Source organism: Giraffa tippelskirchi, chromosome 10 (genome assembly GCF_054371585.1).
Source record: "Giraffa tippelskirchi isolate mGirTip1 chromosome 10, T2T-mGirTip1v1.2.pri, whole genome shotgun sequence".
NCBI lineage: Eukaryota > Metazoa > Chordata > Mammalia > Artiodactyla > Giraffidae > Giraffa > Giraffa tippelskirchi.
In genome coordinates this window covers 160,335,304-160,360,081 of record NC_137284.1, presented here as the reverse complement: position 1 = coordinate 160,360,081, position 24,778 = coordinate 160,335,304, and the positions used below count along the sequence as shown (strand labels likewise).

General features: G+C 46.4%; 1 protein-coding gene across 16 annotated transcripts in view; it reads left to right on the top strand.

Moving 5' to 3' along the window:
• Positions 1-281: 281 nt before the first annotated feature.
• Positions 282-24,778, top strand: part of LMBR1 (limb development membrane protein 1) — a 138,365-nt gene continuing 113,868 nt past the window's right edge. For all 16 annotated transcript variants that reach the window (XR_014067088.1, XR_014067087.1, XM_081535401.1 and 13 more), the window contains exon 1: positions 282-574. Coding sequence is in view for 6 of the 16 variants with exons in the window: in XM_081535401.1 (XP_081391527.1) it covers positions 499-574 (76 nt within the window). In the remaining 10 variants the exon portion in view is untranslated. The remainder of the gene's footprint in view (positions 575-24,778) is intronic.

Here is a 24,778-nt window from a genome sequence, read left to right as displayed (position 1 = left end):
GCCGGTGCCGGTGAGGGCAGCGGACTGCAGCTGCCACACAGGGTCGTCCCCGGCCCGCCCTCGCCCCCGTTAGCTCGCGCTCACGCGAAACCCGACCCCAACAGCGAGCTCCTCACCGGGCCCTAGGCGGGAATTTGCGGGCTCCCGCGAGGGGCGTGGCCCCAAGTCCGGCCCGCCAGGCCCCGCCCCCGGCCTCACGCCCCACCCCCCTTCACGGGCCCCCGGCGCGCCCCTCTGACGTGCGGCGCCTTCCTCTGACGTCACGCCCCGCCCCCTGCCCCGCCCCGGCCCGCGAGGCGCCCGCCCTCGGCCGACCGAGCGGCTTCTCCTCAGGGGGCGGTTGAGACGGCGGCCGTGGTAGCAGCCGGGGTCGTGGTCCCGGTCCCTGTAGCGGCCGACTGTCCGCCCAGTCCCGTCCCGGCCGGCGGGGCGGCCGTCCAGCCCCTCGAGCCGGTAGGCGATGGTGCGGCGGAGCGCGCGGGCGGCGAGGCGGCGGGCATGAAGGAGGATGGAAGGGCAGGACGAGGTGTCGGCGCGGGAGCAGCACTTCCACAGCCAAGTGCGGGAGTCCACGGTGAGCGCCCTCCGCCCGCCTCGTCGGCCTCCGCCCGCCGGTCTGCCCCTCGCCTCCTCTCGGGCCCTCCCCTCCTCCCTCAGGGTCCCCGCGGCGCGCCTCCGCCGGGCTCCGTCCCTCCCTATCCCGGCGCGGTTCCGTCTAGTCACCTGTGCGCACCCGGGAGTGCTTGGGTGCCGCCTGCGTCCTGCTCGCCCCGGGCTCGTCCTGGGCCGGCCACCCTCCCGGCGGTGGACGGTGGCCCGCACCCCCGTGGCCCGGCTCCCCCGTGGCCCGGCTTCCCGGTGACCCGGCTCCCCCGTGACCCGGCTCCCCGGTGGCCCGGCTCCCCCTTGGCCCGCACCTCCGTGGCCCGGCTCCCCCGTGGCCCGGCTCCCCCGTGACCCGGCTCCTCCTTGGCCCGCACCTCCGTGGCCCGGCTCCTCCGTGGCCCGGCTCCCCCGTGACCCGCACCCCCGTGGCCCGGCTCCCCCTTGGCCCGCACCTCCGTGGCCCGGCTCCCCCGTGGCCCGGCTCCCCCGTGACCCGGCTCCTCCTTGGCCCGCACCTCCGTGGCCCGGCTCCTCCGTGGCCCGGCTCCCCCGTGGCCCGGCTCCCCCGTGACCCGCACCCCCGTGGCCCGGCTCCCCCTTGGCCCGCACCTCCGTGGCCCGGCTCCTCCGTGGCCCGGCTCCCCCGTGGCCCGGGTCCCCCGTGACCCGCTCCCCCGTGACCCGCTCCCCCGTGACCCGGCTCCCCCGTGGCCCGGCTCCCCCGTGGCCCGGCTCCCCCGTGACCCGCACCCCCGTGGCCCGGCTCCCCCGTGGCCCGCACCTCCGTGGCCCGGCTCCCCCGTGGCCTGGCTTCCCCGTGACCCGGCTCCTCCTTGGCCCGCACCTCCGTGGCCCGGCTCCTCCGTGGCCCGGCTCCCCCGTGGCCCGGCTCCCCCGTGACCCGCATCCCCGTGGCCCGGCTCCCCCTTGGCCCGCACCTCAGTGGCCCGGCTCCCCCTTGGCCCGCACCTCAGTGGCCCGGGTCCCCCGTGACCCGCACCCCCGTGACCCGGCACGGTAGGCAAGTGTGCGGGTGGGTATCCGGGAGGACCTGGGTGGCCCTCGCAGGCACCGGGCAAGGGCCGAGCTTGGTCTCCTAGCCCTGCCCAGGAGCGAGCCTCCGCAGCCCCGCCGGGTCCCTCGTCCTGGTTAGCACACCCCTTTCCGAAGCCTGGCGTTTGGGTGTGAAGACCCAAGGTCGATGGGACTGAGGGCCCAGAGCAGAAGTCCTTTGTGCTCTGGAAGCAGCATCTGAAGGGAGCCCTCCGTTGTTGGTCCGTGTCCTGCGCTCCTGCCGGGGGTCGGGAAGCAGGCTTGGTCTCAGCAGCCTACTTTGATGTTTTCACCTTTTCCTCATGGCACTGGAGCACGTTATGGTTGTGTGTATTTGTGTTTTCATAACAATGTAATATATGTAAATATGGGGTATTTGTGTTTACCTCTTCCTTCTTCTAACTACCTTCTTTCAAACTCAGTCTCTTGGTTTTGGGTGGAAAATGCTGGTTGAGAATTGCCCGGTTTGTGTAGTTACTGATCTAGAAAATTGAGAACACTCTGCCAAGTCATACCTTGGAATAAAGAAATAATCACGTCTGAACTGGTGGACTCTGACACAGCATACTCAGTTTAAATTTGTGACTTGAAGCTGAAATAAACAGTAGTACGTAATCGCCCATGCCCAGCTTGAAGCGCTTTAAACACACTGTTGTGGTCCTGAATACAGACTGAAAAACAACATGGCTAGCAGCCCAGAGGCCCATCCCGTTTCCTTGTCTGGTTCCTCTCTCTTCCACGGAGAGGGACCACTGACCTGGCTTTAATAGGTGAGCTTAGTTTTGAACTTACATACATGGAACCTTATGGTATGCACTGTTCTGTGTCTGATTTCTTTCACTCATCAGCGTTTGTGAAATCCCTCTGTGTTAGATGTGATTGTACTTCATCCATAACGCTGTGGTTGTGTGACTCCAGCACAGTTTATTTTTATCTTACCGTTGGTGGGCGCTTCTGTCGTTCTCAGGCTCTGTTTACCAGGATTCTTGTACGTGGCTTTTGGTGAATGTGTGTCTGCATTTGTTAGGTCTGCGCTTAAGGATGCAACCTCTAGGTTATCGGCTGTGGGTTTGTTCATCTTTAGTAGATACTTTGAAGTAGTTTGCCAAAGTGGGTTGTACCAATTTACACTCCCACTGGCACTGTAGAAGAGGTGTGATTTGCTTCTCATCTGTACAAATACTTAGCATTTTTTAAAAAAAATTTTAACCATTCCGATGTGTCATGGTATTTATTACACAAAAGATTTTATTTGCATTTCTCTGATGATAAGAATTTGAGCATCTTTTCATATGTTTTTTGGCCATTTGGAAATCTTTTGTGAAGAGTCTTCAGGTCTTTTTCCCATTTTTAAACTTGTTTATGTTTTTAACAGTGATTGGCAAGAATTCTTTCTGTTTTCTGGGTATGATCCTTTAATCATGTATATGTATGTGTATGTATATAGTAAGTCTTTTTTTCATTCAGTGGATTCCTTTTCACTTAATATCTTCTTATGAGCAGAAATTCTTAATTTTAATATAGTACTTTATGAGAATTTTTTCTTTTATGACTAGTGATTTTTTATGTCCTGTTTAAAAAAATCTTTGTTTACTCCAAGGTTATGAAGATGTTCTCTTGTGCTTTTCTCTGAATGCTTTATTGATTTACTTCTCCTATCTGGCCACCTGATGTGAAGAGCTGACTCATTGGAGGGAACCCTGATGCTGGGAAAGATTGAAGGCAGGAGGAGAAGGGGACGACAGAGAATGAGATAGTTGGATGGCATCACCGACTCAAGGGACATGATTTTGAGCAAACTCTGGGAGATAGTGAAGGACAGGGGAGCCTGGAATGCTGCAGTCCATGGGATTGCAAAGAGTAGACGATGACTTGGCGACTGAACAACTACTTCCTATTTAAGCCTACAGTTCATCTGGAATTTACTTTTTGTATATGTTGTAAAGTAGGAGTTGTATGTATTTTTTTTTTGTTACTTGAATGTCCAGTCGCTTCAGCAGTATTGATGATCTTAGTCACAAACTGAAAGTGAAAGTCACTCAGTTGTGTCTAACTCTTTGTGACCCCATGGACTGTAGCCCGCCAGGCTCCTCTCTCCATAGAATTCTCCAGGCAGGAATACTAGAATGGGTTGCCATTCCCTTCTTCAGGGCATCTTCCTAACCCAGGGATTAAACCTAGGTCTCCTGCATTGCAGGCAGATTCTTAATCATCTGAGTCACCAGGGAAGCCCAGTCACAAATTAAGTAGCTGTATCTTGTGGGGTTTAATTTGAACTCTGTGTGTTCATTGGTCTATTTTGGCTGTATTTTAGATTAATCAGATATTCTTTTATTTGGATTGAGGAAAGGACCCATAATTTAGTAGCCAGGGGCTTTATTATTTTTGTCCACTATCCTAGAAACAGCTCAGTTTTGGCACTGATTCTAGAATTCCTTAGTTCTGTTCCTCCTCACCCCCCTTCTCCTGGCCCAGGACCCTTGGATGGTAGATGTACTCTGCTGCTGCAGAATCAGTGCAGACAGTGACCAAGCTTAGTGAATTTCCAATCTTTGGCTTTGCTTCCTTGAAGTATTCATATTTAGAGTGAGTATAAATGCTTGATTTTCTCTAGGACTTGTCACCAATTCTTTTTTCATTTATTTTTAAAATTAAGTTTGTTTTTGAAGTCTGTGAGTCTGTTTCTATTTTGTAAATAAGTTCATTTGTATCTTTTTTTTAAAGATTCCACATATAAGTGAAATATGATATTTTTCTTTCTCTGCCTGACTTCAATTAGTATGATAATCTCAAGGTCCATCCGTGTTGCTGCATATGGCATTATTTCATTTTTTATGGCTAAGTAATATTCCACTGTGTATACATGTACCACATCTTCTTTATCCATTCCTTTGTTGATGGACATCTAGGTTGCTTCCGTGTCTTTTCTATTGCAGATAGTGCTGCAGTGAACATTGGGATTCATGTATCTTTTCAAACTATGATTTTCTTCGGATATATGCCTAGAAATGGGATTACTGGATCATATGGTACTGTTATTTTAGTTTTTTAAGGAACCTCCATACTGTTCTTCATAGTGGTTATACCAGTTTACATATCCACCAGCGCTGTAGGAGGGTGCCCTTTTCTCTGCACCTTCTCCAGTATTTATTGTTTGTAGACTTTCTGACGATGGTCATTCTGACCAGCGTGAGGTGGTGCCTCAATGTAGTTTGGATGTGCATTTCTCTAATAATCAGTGATGTTGAGCATCTTTTTATGTGCTTTTTGGCCATCTGTCTTCTTGGGAGAAATGTCTGTTTAGATCTTCTGCTCATCTTTTGGAGGAGGAAATGGCAACCCACTCCAGTATTCCTGGAGAATCCCACATACAGATTAGCCTGACAGGCTGCAGTCCATAGGGTTGCAAAGAGTCACACATGACTGAGCGACTGAGCAGGCCCATTTTTAGATTAGGTTGTTTGCTCTTTTGATATAGAGCTCCATGAGCTCTTTGTGTATTTTGGAGATTAATCTCCTGTCCGTTGCTTCATTTGCAGACGTTTTCTCCCATTCTGTGGATTGTCTTTTCATTTTGTTTATGGTTTCCTTTGTTGTGTAAAAGCTTTTAAGTTTATTTAAGTCCCATTTGTTTATTTTTATTTTTATTACTCTAGGAGGTGGATACAAAAAGATATTGCTGCGATTTATGTCAGAGAGTGTTCTGCCTATGTTTTCTTTTAATAGTTTTATAGTATCAGCCTTATTATGTGTAGTTCTTTAATCCATTTTGAGTTTATTTTATGTATAGTGTTAGAGAATGTTCTAATTTCATTCTTTTACATGTAGTTGTCCAATTTTCCCAGCAGCACTTATTGAAAAGATTGTTTTTTCTTTATTTTAGATTCTTGCCTCCTTTGTCATGGATTAACTGACCGTAGATGCATGAATTTATTTCTGGACCTTCTATCCTGTTCCATTGATCTATAGCTCTGTTTTTTGTGCCAGTACCATATTGTTTTGGTTACTGTAGCTTTGTAATATAACCTGAAGTCAAGAGGTCTGATTGTTCCAGCTCTGTTTTCCTGTCTCAGGAATGGGTTGGCTATTTGGTCACCTTTTTTTTTTTTTTTTTATAAATTTATTTATTTTAGTTGGGGTTGGTCATGTTTTGTATTAGCATACAAATTAAAAAGTTTTTTGTTCTAGTTCTTTGACAGATGCCATTGGTAATTCGATAGGGATTGCACTGAATCTGTAGACTGCCTTGGGTAGGATAGTCATTTTGACAGTATTGATTCATTTTGACAGTATTGATTCATTTTGACAATACTGATTCCTCCAATGGAAGAACAGGGTGTGTCTTTTCATCTGTGTCATCTTCCACGTCTTTCATCAGTGTCTTATAGTTTTCAGAGTACAAGTGTTTTGCCTCCTTAGGTAGGTTTATTCCCAAGTGTTTTATTCTCATTTCTATCTTTTGTTGTTAATGTATCGGAATGCAAGAGATTTCTGTGTATTAACTGGAAATATAGTAATATATCTTTTGTTACCTGAACATTATTGACTGGAGATGTATTGATAGGTTTTTAGAAAGTGATACAATTAGCATCACTGTGCAAAGTTGCTGGAACTTAAAATTGATTAAGAGTTCATTATACAACTTAATGATTGTCATTGTCATTCACATTTTGCTTTGTTAGGTTTTTGTTCCAATCTTGTGTTTATTATAAACGTAAAATTTTCAAAAATGACTCACTGCAAAATTTTGAATGAAGAATTTCTCAGTGAATTTTATCCAGATACTTTCTCTGATTGTCCAAGCAGCATATATACTAGTGCCTCAGAAGATGATCGTTCTTCAGAATTTAGTTCTGATTCAGACGACGTGAATATTGGATGAACAAAAAGACAGAAAACCTTAGTGATTGATTCTGATACGGAAAGTGAAAATGAAATTCATGGTGATGGAGAGAATGAGCCTTTGCTTGTACAGAATTGTGTATTAAAGACAACATTTCATGAAAAGTTAGAAGATTTTACAGGTGTGTCAGGTGTAACTATTGAATGTAATAACTGCAAAGTGTTAGTGGAATAACAATTAATTTTTGACCAGCCAAAAGAAAAATTGCAGGCCACAGGCATTAGTTTCTGCAAAAATCCTCTGGTCAGTAATGGGTTAATTTTGTATCGTGCAACTTCACTAATTCATTGATGGACTCTAGTAGTTCTCTGGCAGCATCTTTATGGTTTTCTATGTATAATAAATATCATGTCATCTGGAAATAGTGACAGTTTTACTTCTTTTCCAATTTGGATTCCTGTTATTTCTTTTTCTTCTCTGACTGCCATGGTGCCAGTTCTTTTAATTATTCAACTTCTTTGGCTTTGCCGAAAAGATAAAATACATGTGACACACAGTTTACACGTGACACACAGTTCACCATGTTTAAGTGTGCTGTTCAGTGACACTGAGTACGTTTGCTTTGTTACCAATCACCATCATCGGTCTCCAGAACTTGATCGTCATTCCAAACCGAAACTGTCCCCTTTTATCAGAAACTCCTGGTTCCTCTCTCCGTCCAGCTCCCAGTAACCACCGTTCTACTTTCTGTCTCTCTGAATTTTACTATTCCAGGTATCTCACGTGAGTGGAGTTGTACAATACTTGTCCTTTTGTGTCTGGCTTATTTCACTTAGCGTGATGTTTTCAGGTTTCATCCATGTTGAGGGATGTGTCAGAATTTCCTTCCTTTCTAAGGCTGGATAAAATTCCATTGTGTGTACACACCTTGTTTTACTTATCCGTTCATCCATCAGGGGACATTTGGGTTGTTTCCTGGCTACTGTGAATAATGCTGCATGAATGCTGCAATAATGAACATGAGTATATGAATATTTGTTCCAGGCCTTGCTTTCAATTCTTTTAGGTATATACCCAGAATTTGAATTTCTGGATCTCATGGTAATCTTATGTTTAATTTTTTGTGGAGTTGCCATACTGTTTTCCACAGTGGCTGGACCATTTTACATTCCTAGCAGTAATATGCCCGTGTTTCAATTTCTCTGTATCTTCACCAACACATGTTGTTTTCTGTTTTTTAAAAAGTAGTATTTATCCTCATAGGTGTGCAGTGGTATTTCATTATGGTTTTGATTTGTGTTTCCCTGATGGTTAGTGATGTTGAGCATTGTTTCATGTGCTTTTGGACATTTGTATATTTTCTTTGGAGAAATGTCTATCTAAAATCCTTTGCCCATTTTTGAATTGGGTTATTTTGTTGTTGAGTTTTAGGAGTTCTTTGTATATTCTGGATATTAATCCCTTTGTGATTTGAAAATGTTTTCTTCCATTCCGTGGGTTGCCTTTTCACTCTATTTATAGTGTGCTTTGGTGGACTAAAGTTTTAAATTTTGGTGAAGCCCTGTTTATTTATTTATTTATTTGTCATTGTTGCCTGTATTTTTGGTGTTCTATCCAAGAAATTATTTCCAAATCCAGTGCCATGAAGATTTTCCCTTAATGTTTTCTTCTAAGAGTTGTATAGTTTTAACTGACATTTTTGAGGTCTTTGATCCACTTTGAGTTAATTTTTTGTATGTGGTGTAGTATTTAATTTTTAAAAGCTCATGTAATAATCTTACTTTAGTATTATGAATCTTTAATATTGTGAATATCTCCGAGTTCTCTTGTCAATTACTATAATGGTCACATTTATCTGCTACTATGAGATGATAATGATCCATTTCCTTTCTTCTTTTTGCTGTCTTTTTATTTCCTTTTCCTTTTGGACCTCAGGTGCACCAGAATTAGACCAATCTTTTAAAACATTTGTTTATTTTTGGCTGTGCTGGGTGTTTGTTGTTGCAAAACCTTTTCTCTTGTTGGGGAGCGTGGGGGCTGCTCTCGAGTTGCGGTGCACGGGCTTCTCATTGCAGAGCTTCTCTTGTTGCAGAGCACAGGCTCTAGGGTGCACGGGCTTCAGTAGTTGCAGTTCCTTGGGTCTAGAGCACAGGCTCAATAGTTGTGGCACACGCCGGCTTAGTTGCCCTGAGGCATGTGCGATCCTCCTGGATCAGGAATCAAACCTGTCTCCCGCATTGGCAGGTGGATTCTTTACTACTGAGCCACCAGGGAAGCCCTATGACTGGATATCTTAATAGATCATATCTAGTAGGAAAACCCCTTGGGATAGGAAATGGCAAACCTCTCCAGTATTCTTCCCTTGAAAATTCCATGGACAGATGAGCCTGGCAGGCTACAGTCCATGGAGTAGCAAAGAGTTGCACACAACTGAGCACCTGAGTGCACAGAGTGAAACAGATGTGAGTGAGGCTCATGCTGCGGTTGGTAAAGATGCGAGTCATTCACACTAACCAGGGTGAGGACTGTTCAGTCATTTTTATGATATGAACAGAGTTCACATTTTTTGTCTTTGTTCAGACATTACTACAGAGTGATCTTATGTATTCTTTATCCACTATGGTCACAGAGTGGCCTTCTTTGATGTTAATGTTCTCTGAAGTTGTTTATTTTCCATGGGAGAATCATCAAGTCCTAGCTGGGAGTATCTGGCTGTGAGTTGATAGCCAGTTTCAGAGTTCTACTAGTTACTAAGAGAACTTGTCATAGCTTTGTTAACTTAATGTCTAGATCTTAAAAGAACAGGGTGATGGGGACTTTTTCCTTCATATTCTGTACTTTTCCTTCATATTCTGTACTTGCTATCCAGGAAGTTCCGTGTTTTCAAATTTTTCCAGGGCTGGCTACCAAAGTTTTGGGGCCCAGTGCAAAATGAAAATACGATTTTCATAGTCAAAATGCAGGGGAAAATGCCATGAGAGTTACTGTAATCTTGTATTAGTTTCGGTCACTTAGTACAGCTAAGTAATTCAGTTATATCTGTCTTTTCTTTTTCTGATTCTTTTCCATTGTAGGTTATTGTTGTTGTTTAGTCACTAAGTCATGTCCAACTCTTTTGTGACCCGGTGGATTGTAGCCTGCTAGTCTCCTCCATCCATGGGATTTCCCAGGCAAGAATACTGGAGTGGGTTGTCATTTCTCCAGGGGATTCCTTAACCCTGAGCCTCTAGGGAAGCCCTATTATAGGTTATTACAAGATATTTAAGGTAGTTCCCTTTGCTATATAGTACAAACAAAGATTGAGGTAAGTTGTTGCTAATAGACCTGCTTGACAAGAAATTTTAAAAGTAGTTCTTCACAAGGAAAATTATTTAGGTGAGAAACTCAGATTTACATAAAGAAAGAGTATTTGGAATAAATTAAGGTTAAATAAATTTCTTATTTTTTATCCAACATATAACAGTTTATCGAAATTGATAGCACCAGTGTATCCAGTGATTAGCTTGTGGATAAGTGAAATGAGGGACAGTAATGTTGTAGGGACAGGTGGAAGGAATTGGGAAAACTGTAAGGTAGAGCTGCACTGCCTGTGAAGCAATATAGTGTATTTAATTGTAAATTCTAGGGCAGCCAGTGAAAATATTTAAAAAGAAATATAACTGATAGGCTAACAGAAGAGAGAAAATAGAATCACATAAAATCCTCAGTTAAAACCAGAGATGGCAGAAAAAGTCTAAAGACAAAAATCTAAACGGCATGGTCAGTGAATAGAAAATTGTTAAAACTATGATAAATATTAAAGCAACAATATCAGTGGTTACTTTAATGGTCTAAATAAATCACTTAAAAGACAGATTGTCAGAATGAATTAAAAACCCCAACTGTATGTTGCCTATAAGAAACCCACTAGATAAAGAGATACAGATACATTAAAAGTATGTGTTCCTGGGTGGTGCTGCTGGGAAGGGATCAGTTTGCCAATGCAGGAGATGTGAGAGACTTGGATTCCACCCCTGGGTGGGAAAGATCCCTTGGAGTAGGAAATGGCAACTCACCCCAGTGTTCTTGCCTGGAGAGTCCCAGGGACAGGGGAGCCTGGTGGGCTGCTGTCTGTGGGGTCGCACAGAGTCGGACACGACTGAAGCAACTTGGCAGCAGCAGCAGCAGGAGGGAGGCTGTGTGGTTAGAATGGCTGTGAGTGGGAGGAAGAGCCCCAGGACAAGTAACACTGCCCTTCCTTTGTGTTTTCTCAAAGGGGTTTCAGAATGGATTTAAAGAACTTTTTGCTCAGGACTTGCATTGTAACAATGTATAGGATCTGAAAAATCTCAAGAACAAGTAATAAAGTCTAATATTGTAGATGACATTAATGAACTAGAAATTTGCTTTGTTAATCTTGAGAGATGGAATATTTACTCCTTGTTAAATGTCTCAGTGTTATTTTTTTGTGAGGAAATCCTGTGTTTTCTTTGTTGAAGCACGAATTGAAAGGCACTGGGCAATTTATTGTGATAGTGCTAGTTAGTAACTGTTAGTAGAGTAGATATTAGCATGTGTTTTGTATTCAAATTAATTGTGGAAATAGAGCACTGGTCATTTTGTCTTCTCTGTTTTGAAAGGTGGTTTGTTGCAATTAAAGTGAAGCAATAAACATCTTTGTACCTATATCCTTGTGTACATATGCAAGTATATCTGAACAGATGCTTGTAGCTGCTAGCAACAAGAATACAATGTGTTTTTCATCAAATAGGGGTTTATTTTTCTATAAAAAGTCTGAAGGAATGATGTATTTATACATGTTGCAACATGGATTAACTTTGAAAGCATGCTTAGTGAAAGAAGCCAGACACAAAAAGTCAGATATTGTATGATTCTTCTATATAAAATATCCAAAGTAGGCAAATCCACGAACCCAGAATTTTCTCATGGTTGTGAGGGGCTTGGGAAGTGGAGTGCTAGAATATGAGGCACTTAGGGCTTCCCTGGTAACTCGGTCAGTAAAGAATCCGCCTGCAATGTGGATTGACCTGGATTCAGTCCCTGGGTTGGGAAGATCCCCTGGAGGAGGGCATGGCAACCCACTCCAGTATTCTTGCTTGGAGAATCCCCATGGACAGAGGAGTCTGGTGGGCTATAGACCATGGGGTCACAAAGAGTCGGACACAACTGACTGAAGTGATTTAGCATGCTCGCAAAGTAGTGCTTTATTTTCCATTGCATATTTAGTTTTTAAAAATGTATTTTGGTGCTGTGCCTTTTGGTGCATGAAGATTATTTCCTCATTATGGGTTATCCCATTGTTGACAGAGTGCCCCAGTTTGTCTTAACGCTTTTTGTCTTAATGCAACCTTGTCTGAGGGGAAAAGAACGTGACATTTTAACTTTCTTTGTTGTTAGCATCTGCTTGGTATGTCTCTGTTTATCCTTTTGTTTTCATCCCTCTGAGTCACTGTATTTTAGCTATGTCTTAATCTGAGAGTTTCTTTTTAGTAGTTTGTTTTATTTAAAATTATGATTTTAATATGTTTCATCTTTATTATGTTATCATTTTTGTAACTATTTATGTTTTCTTGTGTTTTACTACATAGTCTGGCTCTTAAGGTAATTTGAAAGAATTATAATTTTAATTTTAGTTACTTTTTGGTTCACTTAAAAGATACTAAGCATCTCTGATTTCTGATTTCGCAACTTTAAGATAAAGCCAGGTCTGTTGGCTCTGTTGTAGAATGAGATTATTGGCTTAGTTACAGTTTACTTGTCTCCTCTCCCAGGATTTTGTTAGATACCCTTCAGTGGTAGCTCTCCTTGAGGCGATTTGTACCCATTACTCTTACAATATTTATTCCTGTTGGAGAAGGCAATGACACCCCACTCCAGTACTCTTGCCTGGAAAATCCCAAGGACGGAGGAGCCTGGTAGGCTGCAGTCCCTGGGGTCGAGAAGAGTCGGACACGACTGAACGACTTTACTTTCACTTTTCATTTTCGTGCATTGGAGAAGGAAATGGCAACCCACTCCAGTATTCTTGCCTGGAGGATCCCAGGGACGAGGGAGCCTGGTGGGCTGCCGTCTATGGGGTTGCACAGAGTCGGACACGACTGAAGCGACTTAGCAGCAGCAGCATTTATTCCTGTAGTCATCTTAAATTAGCTGCAACCTATCAGTCTTAAATGAAAAACTTGTAGTACAGTTAGATTCTAATGCACTAGTTTGAATTTAGGTTCAAATCTTACACCTGGAATTTAAGTATATTTGCTTGTAACAATTTAATATTATAGATTATTCCCAACATGTGAAAGAAGAGCGTCCTAGGAAAGTCTTCCTAAGCTGAAATGGCACAGAGCAGAGAAGCAGTCACTTGCTCACAGACACACAGAATAAATCGATGAAGCCCAGATGCTCACAGACACCGTTCACAGCCGTGGTGGCTCAGTGCTGAGATGCTGCGTGTGGTCCCCGGGGAGGGAGCTGGGCGGGGCTGCGCACGGCTGTGGTGGACACCACCTCTGTAATGCTCAGTAAGACAAGCTGAGCTGAAGGAGATTTTCCCTTTTCACTTTTTTTTTTCTTTAAAGCTGAAGTGATATGAAGCAAACTTTAGGAATACCTCTATTAGGTTACCTGTAACTGGGAACTCAGCTTCCAGATGCCTAGCCATTCTTGCTCAGCATCAGGACCGAGGCCGTGTGGCCCCAGTGAGGGCTGCTGTGGGGCAGCTGGCAGAGAGCAGAGGCACATGTGCTGCTGTTGCAGGCTAGCCTCGCGCTCCCCTCCCTGTTTGGGGGAGAGGGCGCCTGGAGCCGTCCTCTCCCTTTTTGCCAGCACGCCTCGCCTTCAGAGGTGAGGAGCCGCGGTGATTTCCTTTTTGGTTAGGCCTTTCTTTCTGTCCCCTCTGGAGGGACCACAGTGCTTTGTTCTCATCTTACGCGTCCCCGTGGGTCTGTCTCTGCTAAAGATGTGCTCATTTCAGAAGGAGCACCTGCTCCTGGTCCCATCTTCAGAGCTAGAGAAGTGATTGGAGCCAGTTCTGTGATTGTTTTGTTCCAGTCTGATACAGTTGTATGTTTATATTCACAGAAACTTTTATTTCCAAAGTAGTAAAATGTACATTTGTTTTTATAATCGTTAGCCTTACTCTACTCTCAGATGGATTGCTTTCCATTAGTCTTTTCCGTCTCATGCCATGCATTTTGGTTCCTCGATTTGTGTTTGTCCATTAATGTTCATGATTTCTCATCTACCACTTTGCTGCACAAACATCTTGGGACTCCTGAGACTACTCTTCTACAACCAGCTTTACTTACTAATTTAAACAAATCCTAAAGCATGCTTTAATCGTGGCTTTCTATTCTTCCAACTTCCTTGGGCAAGTCCTTTTTTTGCAGCTGCTTCTTTCCTGGGAACGTCAGTGGATTGGCATGTCCACTCCTATCCATCACTTGGGTTCACTTTTCTCCCAATCCACTTAGGTTTTATGGCCCATTATTTCACTCACTCTTGCTGATACCCTAAACCAGTGGTTCTCAAACAGTGGTCTAGGAGTTTCTGAGGGTTGGTGGTTAAAACCCTGGGAGAAGATTCTGGCTCTGCTCAAAAATCATAGACAAGAAGAATGTTTAAAGGCTGGCAGGAAAAGGGAAGCTAGTTAGTGATGGAGTCTGGGAGAAGAGTCAGAGAAGGAGGAAGATTGCTGATGTCAGTGTGCTGCTTAGAGGGCAGGTGAAATCATGAAGTGTAATTTGGCTGCTGGATCATCACTGGCTGCTGCCAGAAGTGTTTTGAGTTGGTCAGTGGGTGTGAAGTGAGCTAAGTGGTTGGAAGAGTGAGTGAGTGGTGGTGAAAAGTGGAAGTCCACAAGTAGAGGCCATAAAGGGGAGGAGAGAGAACAGGGTATTGTAGGGAAAGAGTGATTGGCCAGGTTGTGATGGTCAGGCTCTCTTGCCTACAGCCTCTCACTCTCGCCCCCATTTTGTAAATCCATGGTTATGTAACAGCCGAGATCACTTACAGCACTGCACACGTGCAGCACGAGGTACTCGCTTGGTCATGGGCCACTTTTGTTCTGTAAATATATATAGGCTCTACCTGAAGAGCCCTTGCGTGTGCATTACGGCTGTGATATGGCTGGGTCAGCCACAAGAAAATACAGCATGGCTGCCTTATGGTTGCTGGGCCTGCCATTAGAGAATAAACATGTCTGCAGTGTCTGGGTTCAGCAAACAGTGTGAACAGCGAGACAGTTGGGGTGGTCAGCAGGATACCCATCAGGTAGAGGAGCCTGAGGCTCCAGTGGATGGAGGAAGCCAGTGGCCACCACAGAGCGTGTGGTACCAGGTGGCCGCGGTCCTCTCGGCATGGCCTCTGGTGGAAGACTGGGAAGCAGTGGACGGTTCACTGGTTATCATTTAAAAGGTGTTACAGGTGGTGAGTTCCTGTTTGCTAAATGAGGTGGCACTGACTGCTGCTGGTGATAGCTTATAGCTTAGCCCCCAAGATGATAGCTATACCTTGTCTTGGGATCCCGGACGAGCCTCCAAGATGATAGTAATAGCTTACATGTGCGGTGAACAGTTTTCCACCAGATTCATGGTCTCCGAAGGAGAAGATTTAACTCTGGGACCAAAGACAGTCTCAGTCGCTCAGAGCTTTGTGTAGTAGAAATTTTATTCAAGTGATAGTGATAGAAAAAGCTTCTGACGTACACATAAGAAGGGGGTAGAAAGATTACTTGCCTTGCTAGTTTAAGCAGAGCATTATATACTTTCCTGCTAGCTGTTGAGAATAGAAAAAATACCTCAAGGCTGTGAAAATTTTGCCCAGACCCTTTCCCGTAACGTACATCCTGGGATGACATCAGCACGAGATTAGCCAGAAGGAAGGGTTAACCCAGAGCTCAAGGCTGTGGAAGTTTTACCCAGACTTTCTCCCTTAACGTATGTTCTGAGTTCCAAAAAAGTATGTCCTTGAACAAGAGATACTGCTGCCTAACAAGGCCTACGTGTCTAAGGCAAAATAATGTGAAAAAGAAAGAATGTTTGCCTCTTCCTTAAAGGGGCCTTCAGCTTGGACTCCTTATCAGCCTGCCTAAAGTGAACTCTCGCTGGCACTCTGAGGTGGCTTTTCCCGACCGCCCTGAAGGCAGGTATGGATGGTGCCCTCTAATGCCACACAGCTGCACGAGTTGCAGAGACTCGCTAGAGCAGCATCTGCGTGTGTTGAAGCATGAGATTCACAGCCCTGAGGACCCAGCTCCTCCGACAGGGAAGTCATGAGCGACGATGACCATGAGCATTGTGAGACTCGCGGGTCCTCAGTTGGCAGTGAGGCCCGTGGTGCAGCAGAAAAGGAAGCTTGAGAAGCCTGTGGCCCAAGGGGCATCCTTGAGGGGGCGTCCTCAAGTGGCCCCCAGTGTGACTGAGTTCATGATATATTGACCATACGCTCAGGTGGGGTTGGTTGACTTGGGTAAGTGGTTTCAGCAAAGGCAAGGAGAACCCTTGGCAGCATGGCTTTTGCGAATCTGGAACGCAGGGGTGGATGGTGTCATTTGTTCTGGGGATGAAATAGAATGGTTGGCGTCTATAACCATTCACCCCTCACTGAGACAAAGGTTGTTGAACTTTATGAGACTGCAGATCCCTGCTTGTTAGTGAGGCCCATCGTGCAACTAAGAGTGGAGCAGCAGTGTCGGTGCCACAGGAAGAGATCGGGCGGGCACACGGGCTTGCGATGTGGGCTGTGACCCCGAGATAGACTCGGGGTATGAGCTGTGGACGCCACAAAAATCCCCTCTTTGAAGTTGAAGGGGTGGGCCTGGTGCCTGTGGAGGGTTTTGTGGGCCTTTACTGAGAGAAGCGCGGCAGCTGCGATGGACTGCGCAGAAGCGCGGCCGAGAGGAGCTACCCCACGGCCAAGGCTGGGTGCGGCGGCCGAGAGGAGCTACCCCGAGCAGGAGGTCGGGGGCGGTTGCTGAGAGGAGTTACCCCAGGTCCAAGGAGCTGCGGCTGCGTGGGCACAGGAGGGCCGAGAGGAGTTACTCCACATTCAAGGTCAGGAGGGGCCGCTGTGAGTAGATACCCCTTGTTCAAGGTAGGGAGCAGCGGCTGCGCTTTGCTGGAGCAGCCGTGAAGAGATACCCCACGTCCAAGGTAAGAGAAACCCAAGTAAGACGGTAGGTGTTGCGAGACGGCATCAGAGAGCAGACACACTGAAACTATAATCACAGAAAACTAGCCAATCTGATCACACGGACCACAGCCTTGTCTATTTCAATGAAACTAAGCCATGCCATGTGGGGCCACCCAAGATGGACGGGTCAAGGTGGAGAGGTCTGACAGAATGTGGTCCACTGGAGAAGGGCATGGCAAACCACTTCAGTATTTTTGCCTTGAGAACCCCGTGAACAGTATGAAAAGGCAAAAAGATAGGACACTGAAAGATGAACTCCCCAGGTCGGTAGGTGCCCAATATGCTACTGGAGATCACTGGAGAAATAACTCCAGAAAGAATGATGGGATGGAGCCAAAGCAAAAACGATACCCAACTGTGGGTGTGACTGGTGATAGAAGCAAAGTCCGATGCTGTAAAGAGCAATATTGCATAGGAACCTGGAATGTTAGGTCCATGAATCAAGGCAAATTGGAAGTGGTCAAACAGGAGATGGCAAGAGTGAACGTCGACATCCTAGGAATCAGCGAACTAAGATGGACTGGAATGGATGAATTTAACTCAGATGACCATTATGTGTACTACTGTGGACAGGAATCCCTTAAAAGAAATGGAGTAGCCATCATGGTCAACAAATGCAGTACTTGGATGCAGTCTCAAAAGTGACAGAATGATCTCTGTTCGTTTCCAAGGCAAAGCATTCAATATCACATTAATCGAAGTCTATGCCCTGACCAGTAACGCTGAAGAAGCTGAACTTGAACGGTTCTATGAAGACCTACAAGACCTTTTAGAACTAACACCCAAAAAAGATGTCCTTTTCATTGCAGGGGACTGGAATGCAAAAGTAGGAATCCTGTCAGGAAACACCTGGCGTAACAGGCAAATTTGGCCTTGGAGTACAGAATGAAGCAGGGCAAAGGCTAATAGAGCTTTGCCAAGAGAATGCGTTGGTCATAGCAAACACCCTCTTCCAACAACACAAGAGAAGACTCTACACATGGACATCACCAGACGGTCAACACCAAAATCAAATTGATTATATTCTTTGCAGCCAAAGATGGAGAAGCTCTATACAGTCAGCAAAAACAAGACCGGGAGCACACTGTGGCTCAGATCATGAACTCTTTATTGCCAAATTCAGACTTAAATTGAAGAAAGTAGGGAAAACCACTAGTCCATTCAGGTATGACCTAGATCAAATCCCTTATGAGTATACAGTAGAAGTGACAAATAGATTTAAGGGGCTAGATCTGATAGAGTGCCTGATGAACTGTGGACAGAGGTTCGTGCCATTGTACAGGAGACAGGGATCAAGACTATCCCCATGGAAAAGAAATGCAAAAAATGCAAAAAAGCAAAATGGCTGTCTGAGGAGGCCTTACAGATAGCTGGGAAGAGAAGAGAAGCGAAAAGCAAAGGAGAAAAGCAAAGATATTCCCATCTGAATGCAGAGTCAAAGAATAGCAAGGAGAGATAAGAAAGCCTTCCTCAGCAATCAGTGCAAAGAAATAGAGGAAAACAACAGAATGGGAAAGACTAGAGATCTCTTCAAGAAAGTTAGAGATCCCAAGGGAACATTTCATGCAAAGATGGGCTCGATAAAGGACAGAAATGGTATGGACTTAACAGAAGCAGAAGATATTAAGAAGAGGTGGCAAGAATACACAGAAGAACTGTACAAAAAAGATCTTCACGACCCAGATAATCACGATGGTGTGATCACTCACCTAGAGCCAGACATCCTGGAATGTGAAGTCAAGTGGGCCTTAGAAAGCATCACTACGAACAAAGCTAGTGGAGGCTGATGGAATTCCAGTTGAGCTATTTCAAATCCTGAAAGATGATGCCGTGAAAGTGCTGCACTCAATATGCCAGCAAATCTGGAAAACGCAGCGGTGGCCACAGGACAGGAAAAGGTCAGTTTTCATTCCAATCCCAAAGAAAGGCAATGCCAAAGAATGCTTGAACTACTGCACAATTGCACTCATCTCACACGCTAGTAAAGTAATGCTCAAAATTCTCCAAGCCAGGCTTCAGCAATATGTGAACCGTGAACTTCCAGATGTTCAAGCTGGTTTTAGAAAAGGCAGAGGAACTAGAGATCAAATTGCCAATATCCGCTGGATCATTGAAAAAGGAAGAGAGTTCCAGAAAAACATCTATTTCTGCTTTATTGACTATGCCAAAGCCTTTGACTGTGTGGATCACAATAAACTGTGGAAAATTCTGAAAGAGATGGGAATACCAGACCATCTGACCTGTCTCTTGAGAAACCTGTATGCAGGTGAGGAAGCAACAGTTAGAAGTGGACATGGAACAACAGACTGGCTCCAAATAGGAAAAGGAGTACGTCAAGGCTGTCTATTGTCACCCTGCTTATTTAACTTATATGCAGAGTACATCATGAGAAACGCTGGGCTGGAAGAAACACAAGCTGGAATCAAGATTACCGGGAAAATATCAATAACCTCAGATACGCAGATGACACCATCCTTATGGCACAAAGCAAAGAAGAACTAAAGAGCCTCTTGATGAAAGTGAAAGGAGAGTGAAAAAGTTGGCTTAAAGCTCAACATTCAGAAAATGAAGATCATGGCATCTGGTCCCATCACTTCATGGAAAATAGATGGGAAACAGTGGAAACAATGTCAGACTTTATTTTTTTGGGCTCCAAAATCACTGCAGATGGTGATTGCAGCCATGAAATTAAAAGACGCTTACTCCTTGGAAGGAAGGTTATGACCAACCTAGATAGCACATTAAAAAGCAGAGACATTCCTTTACCAACAAAGGTCCATCTAGTCAAGGCTATGGTTTTTCCAGTGGTCATGTGTGGATATGACAGTTGGATGGTGAAGAAAGCTGAGTGCTGAAGAATTGATGCTTTTGAACTGTGGTGTTGGAGAAGACTCTTGAGTGTCCCTTGGACTGCAAGGAGATCCAACCAGTCCATCCTAAAGGAGATCAGCCCTGGGTGTTCATTGGAAGGACTGATGTTGAAGCTGAAACTCCAATACTTTGGCCACGTCATGCGAAGAGTTGACTCATTGGAAAAGACCCTGATGCTGGGAAGGATTGGGGGCAGGAGGAGAAGGGGACAACAGAGGATGAGATGGTTAGATGGTATCACCGACTCGATGGACACGGGTTTGGGTAGACTCCGGGAGTTGGTGATGGACAGGGAGGCCTGGCGTGCTGCAATTCATGGGGTCGCAAAGATTCGGACACGACTGAGCGACTGAACTGAACTGAACTGAGAGAAGTAGAGGGATAGCGTGGGAGGCCCCATTTTGAAAGTGTGAAGAACCAAAGGGGGCCTGAGCTGGGAGGGGCCCCCTCTGGGTTACATGGATATAAGTCTGGGCTGATTGGTGCAGAGGTATACTGTGAGGGCCTGTCCCAGACTTGAAGCAGGTACTGTTAGGTCCTATCCCAGACTTGGAGCAGGTACTGTGAAGACTGTCCCAGCCTCAGAGCAGATACTCTGAGGGTCTGTCCCAGACTCGGAGCAGGTACTGTGAGGGCCTGTCCCAGACTCAGAGCAGATACTGTGACGGCCTGTCCCAGACTCGGAGCAGGTACTGTGAGGGCCTGTCCCAGACTCGGAGCAGGTACTGTGAGGGCCTGTCCCAGACTCGGAGCAGGTACTGTGAGGGCCTGTCCCAGACTCGGAGCAGGTACTCTGAGGGTCTGTCCCAGACTCGGAGCAGGTACTGTGAGGGCCTGTCCCAGACTCGGAGCAGGTACTGTGAGGGCCTGTCCCAGACTGAGAGCAGGTACTGTGAGGGCCTGTCCCAGACTCGGAGCAGGTACTGTGAAGACTGTCCCAGACTCGGAGCAGGTACTGTGAGGGCCTGTCCCAGACTCGGAGCAGGTACTCTGAGGGCCTGTCCCAGACTCGGAGCAGGTACTCTGAGCGCCTGTCCCAGACTCGGAGCAGGTACTGTGAGGGCCTGTCCCAGACTCAGAGCAGGTACTGTGAAGACTGTCCCAGACTCGGAGCAGGTATTGTGAAGACTGTCCCAGACTCAGAGCAGATACTGTGAGGGCCTGTCCCAGACTCGGAGCAGGTACTGTGGCGACTGTCCCAGACTCGGAGCAGGTACTGTGAGGGCCTGTCCCAGACTGAGAGCAGGTACTGTGAGGGCCTGTCCCAGACTCGGAGCAGGTACTGTGAGGGCCTGTCGCAGACTCGGAGCAGGTACTGTGAAGACTGTCCCAGACTCGGAGCAGGTATTGTGAAGACTGTCCCAGACTCGGAGCAGATACTGTGAGGGCCTGTCCCAGACTCGGAGCAGGTACTGTGAGGGCCTGTCCCAGACTGAGAGCAGGTACTGTGAGGGCCTGTCCCAGACTCGGAGCAGGTACTGTGAGGGCCTGTCCCAGACTGAGAGCAGGTACTGTGAGGGCCTGTCCCAGACTCGGAGCAGGTACTGTGAAGACTGTGTCCTGGAAGGTCTGGGTTACTCGCCAAGGGAATACTGTGGAAGATAAGCTGCATGTAGATTTTGATGTGAGAGACCCTGAAGGGGTGGAATGTAGGGAAAGAGCAATTGACCAGTGGTCAGGCAGTGGCAGTGGTCAGGCTCTCTGGCCTCACGTTTTGTAAATACGTGCTTGTGTAACAGCTGAGCTCGCTTACAGCACCGCCCATGTGCACCGTGACGGACCCGCCTGGCCACCGCCCACTGTTCTGTAAGCGTTTACGAGCTCCTCCTGAACAAGCCCTTGCGCTATGTCATGGCTGCATTACGGCTGTGTCCTCTGGGTCAAGCACGAGAGGAGAGGGGACAGCACGTCTGCTGCTGCGGCTGCTCTGCCAGTCAGGAGAGCATAACCGTGTCTGCGTTCCTGCGACTCCTGGAGTTTTCTTCCAGCTTCCCCGCTTGGCCTTGCCTACCACGGGTTCAGTGAACAGTGAGAATACAGTAAGACAGGTGCCTGTTCCCTCACGCCTGTGATGGTTCGTGGGAACTCAGCCTGCACCTGCCTCAGCATCTAAGGGTCGAGCTCTCCTCTCACATTGTGTAGCATCGTCAGGCTTCCTGTGTTGCTTCCAGTTTTGGCTTGGGCTTGCCTGGAACGTTAAAGACCATTTCTTTAAACATTTGTTTAAACACCACTTCTATGGTGTTTCTCCAATACATTTACCTCCGATTATCCTGTGTGACGTGCGTATGTCTTGCCCCACCCTCGTGTGATTCATTTGATGTGCTTGCTTCTCTTTCACCGAGAAAATAGAAACCATTCGCGCTGCCACCACCATCTACTTACCGCCTGCAGTGGGACTCAGATGTTCTCGGCTCCTGCCTTTCCTCCTCCTCCTTTTTACTGTGCATAAATTTGTGCCTGTGGCCCCTCAACTTGAGTACCTTTCTTCAGAGATTCTGGCTTTCTTGCATCAGTGAGTAAGCAGTAGATCATTCCAACAATTGTGTAACTTCTCTCATCTTAAAAAAATCCCTCTCAACAGTCTGTTTCACATTTCCTTTGTTTGCTGCCCTTTATTATAAAACTCCTGAAAAGAACTACTTTCATTTTGTTGCAGTTTTTTCTCCCTTCTTGATCCATTTCATTTCAGTCAGGGTTTTGTCTCCACCCTTCCAGAAAAGCAGCTCTTGTCAAGGACGCCCATGACCTGGGTGTTGCTAAATCTAGTTGTCAGTTCTCAGTCCTCATCTTCCTTGGCCTGTCAGCAGCATTTGACATGGTTGATAATTCTGTTTTCCTAGATAAACTCTGCACTTGGCTTTCGGTACATCGGTCTCTTCTTCACCGCTGCTTCTCCGTCAGCTTTTGCTGCTGCCTTCTGTCAGCTGGCTTCTAAATCCTGGAGAGCCCGGGGCTCTGTTCTCCGACTTCTCTCCTCTGCTACGCTCCCCACTGCGGTGGAAGCTCACCCAGCCTCACGGCTTCAAGGGCGCTGTCCCCTGCTGCTGAGTCTTCTTACCCCGAGCCTGGCCCCTCCCCCTGGACTGCACAGAGCTTTACATCCAACTGCCCATTCAGCCTCTCCTCTCCTGAGTGAATAATATACGTTTCAAATTAGACAGTGTAAACTCTGCTTCTTATTTCTACCTCAAAACTACTTCTCTTGTAATCTTCCCTGATTCAGGAAATGGCAGCTCTGTCCTTGCAGTTTCGCAGGCCAAGAACCCGATGTTCATCCCTGCAAGTCCTGTCAAGTCTGCTTTCAAAACCTCCCTCCTCATCACCTCCACTGCAGAGTCTGTGCGACCTCTCCTCTGGATTATTCAGTGACTCCTGACTGTTCTCCCTGCTCCTGTCATTCCCCCTTTCTAGTTTACTTTCCACACTGTGACTGGGCTAAACTCTGCAGTGCGTCAGATCACGTCACCACCCTGCTCAGTGGCTGTTTACTGCCTAGTCAAAGGCCGTTCTCCGTCTTAACGGCCACCAACCCCTCTTCAGAAACCCATGCACAAGGGAGGTCTCTCGGCTTCATCACTCCCTGGAGTGGTTTCATTTGAGAGCCTTCAGAGTACTTCTGGTGTGGTCCACAGCTCCACTAAGCCTTTATCTCAAGCACTTGGTTGTTAACTGTCCTGAGGTCTCCCATTCCTTCACCCAGCCCTTTTTGCCTGCCATACCTGAGATAAGATAGAAATTAAGAGGACTTCAATGTTAAAAAACTTTTGTGCAACTGCTGTTTGTTTTGATATGTGGTGTAATTATTGAATAATCCTCAGTCCCACATTGATTTGTGAGGCCTCTTGTATGTATAACCATGGTTCAGTTCAGTTCAGTCGCTCAGTTGTGTCTGACTCTTTGCGACCCCATGAACTGCAGCACACCAGGCCTCCCTGTCCATCACCAACTCCCGGAGTCCACCCAAACCCATGTCCATTGAGTCGGTGATGCTATCCAACCATCTCATCCTCTGTCGTCCCCTTCTCCTCCTACCCTCAATCGTTCCCAGCATCAGGGTCTTTTCAAATGAGTCAGCTCTTCACATCAGGTGGCCAAAGTATTGGAGTTTCAGCTTCAACATCAGTCCTTGCAATGAACACCCAGGACTGATCTCCTTTAGGATGGACTGGTTGGATCTCCTTGCAGTCCAAGGGACTCTCAAGAGTCTTCTCCAACACCACTGTTCAAAAGCATCAATTCTTCAGCGCTCAGCTTTCTTTATAGTCCAACTCTCACATCCAAACATGACCCCTGGAAAAACCGTAGCCTTGACTAGATGGACCTTTTTTGGTAAAGGAATGTCTTTGCTTTTTAATGTGCTATCTAGGTTGATCATAACCTTCCTTCCAAGGAGTAAGTGTCTTTTAATTTCATGGCTGCAATCACCATCTGCAGTGATTTTGGAGCCTCCAAAAATAAAGTCTGACACTGTTTCCCCATCTATGTGCGATGAAGTGATGGGACCGGATGCCATGATCTTAGTTTTCTGAATGTTGAGCTTTAAGCCAACTTTTTCACTCTCCTCTTTCACTTTCATCAAGAGATGCTTCAGTTCTTCTTTGCTTTCTGCCATAAGGGTGGTGTCATCTGCGTATCTGAGGTTATTGATATTTCTCCCGGCAATCTTGATTCCAGCTTGTGCTTCCTCCAGCCCAGCGTTTCGCATGATGTACTCTGCATGTAAGTTAAGTAAGCAGGGTGACAATATACAGCCTTGACGTACTCCTTTTCCTATTTGGAGCCAGTCTGTTGTTCCATGTCCAGTTCTAACTGTTGCTTCCTCACCTGCATACAGGTTTCTCAAGAGACAGGTCAGGTGGTCTGGTATGCCCTTCTCTTTCAGAATTTTCCAGTTTATTGTGACATAAATTTTAAAAAATTAAAAAACATTCTTTGTGATTTTAGTTGTGTGGGGGGCTCTTTGTTGCTCTGCATAGGCTTTCTCTAGTTGCAGTGAGCAGGGGCTGCTCTTCGTTGTGGCAGACAGGGTTTTCCTTGTCGTGGGTTCTCTTGCTGTGGAGCACAGGCTCCAGGTGCACGGGCTTCAGTAGTTGCCGCACACGGGCTCAGTGGTTGTGCCTCGCAGACTCCAGTGCCCAGGCTCAGTACTTGCGGTTCGAGAGCGAGGGCTCAGTAACTGTGGTGTATGGGCTTAGTTGCTCCATGGCCCCTGGT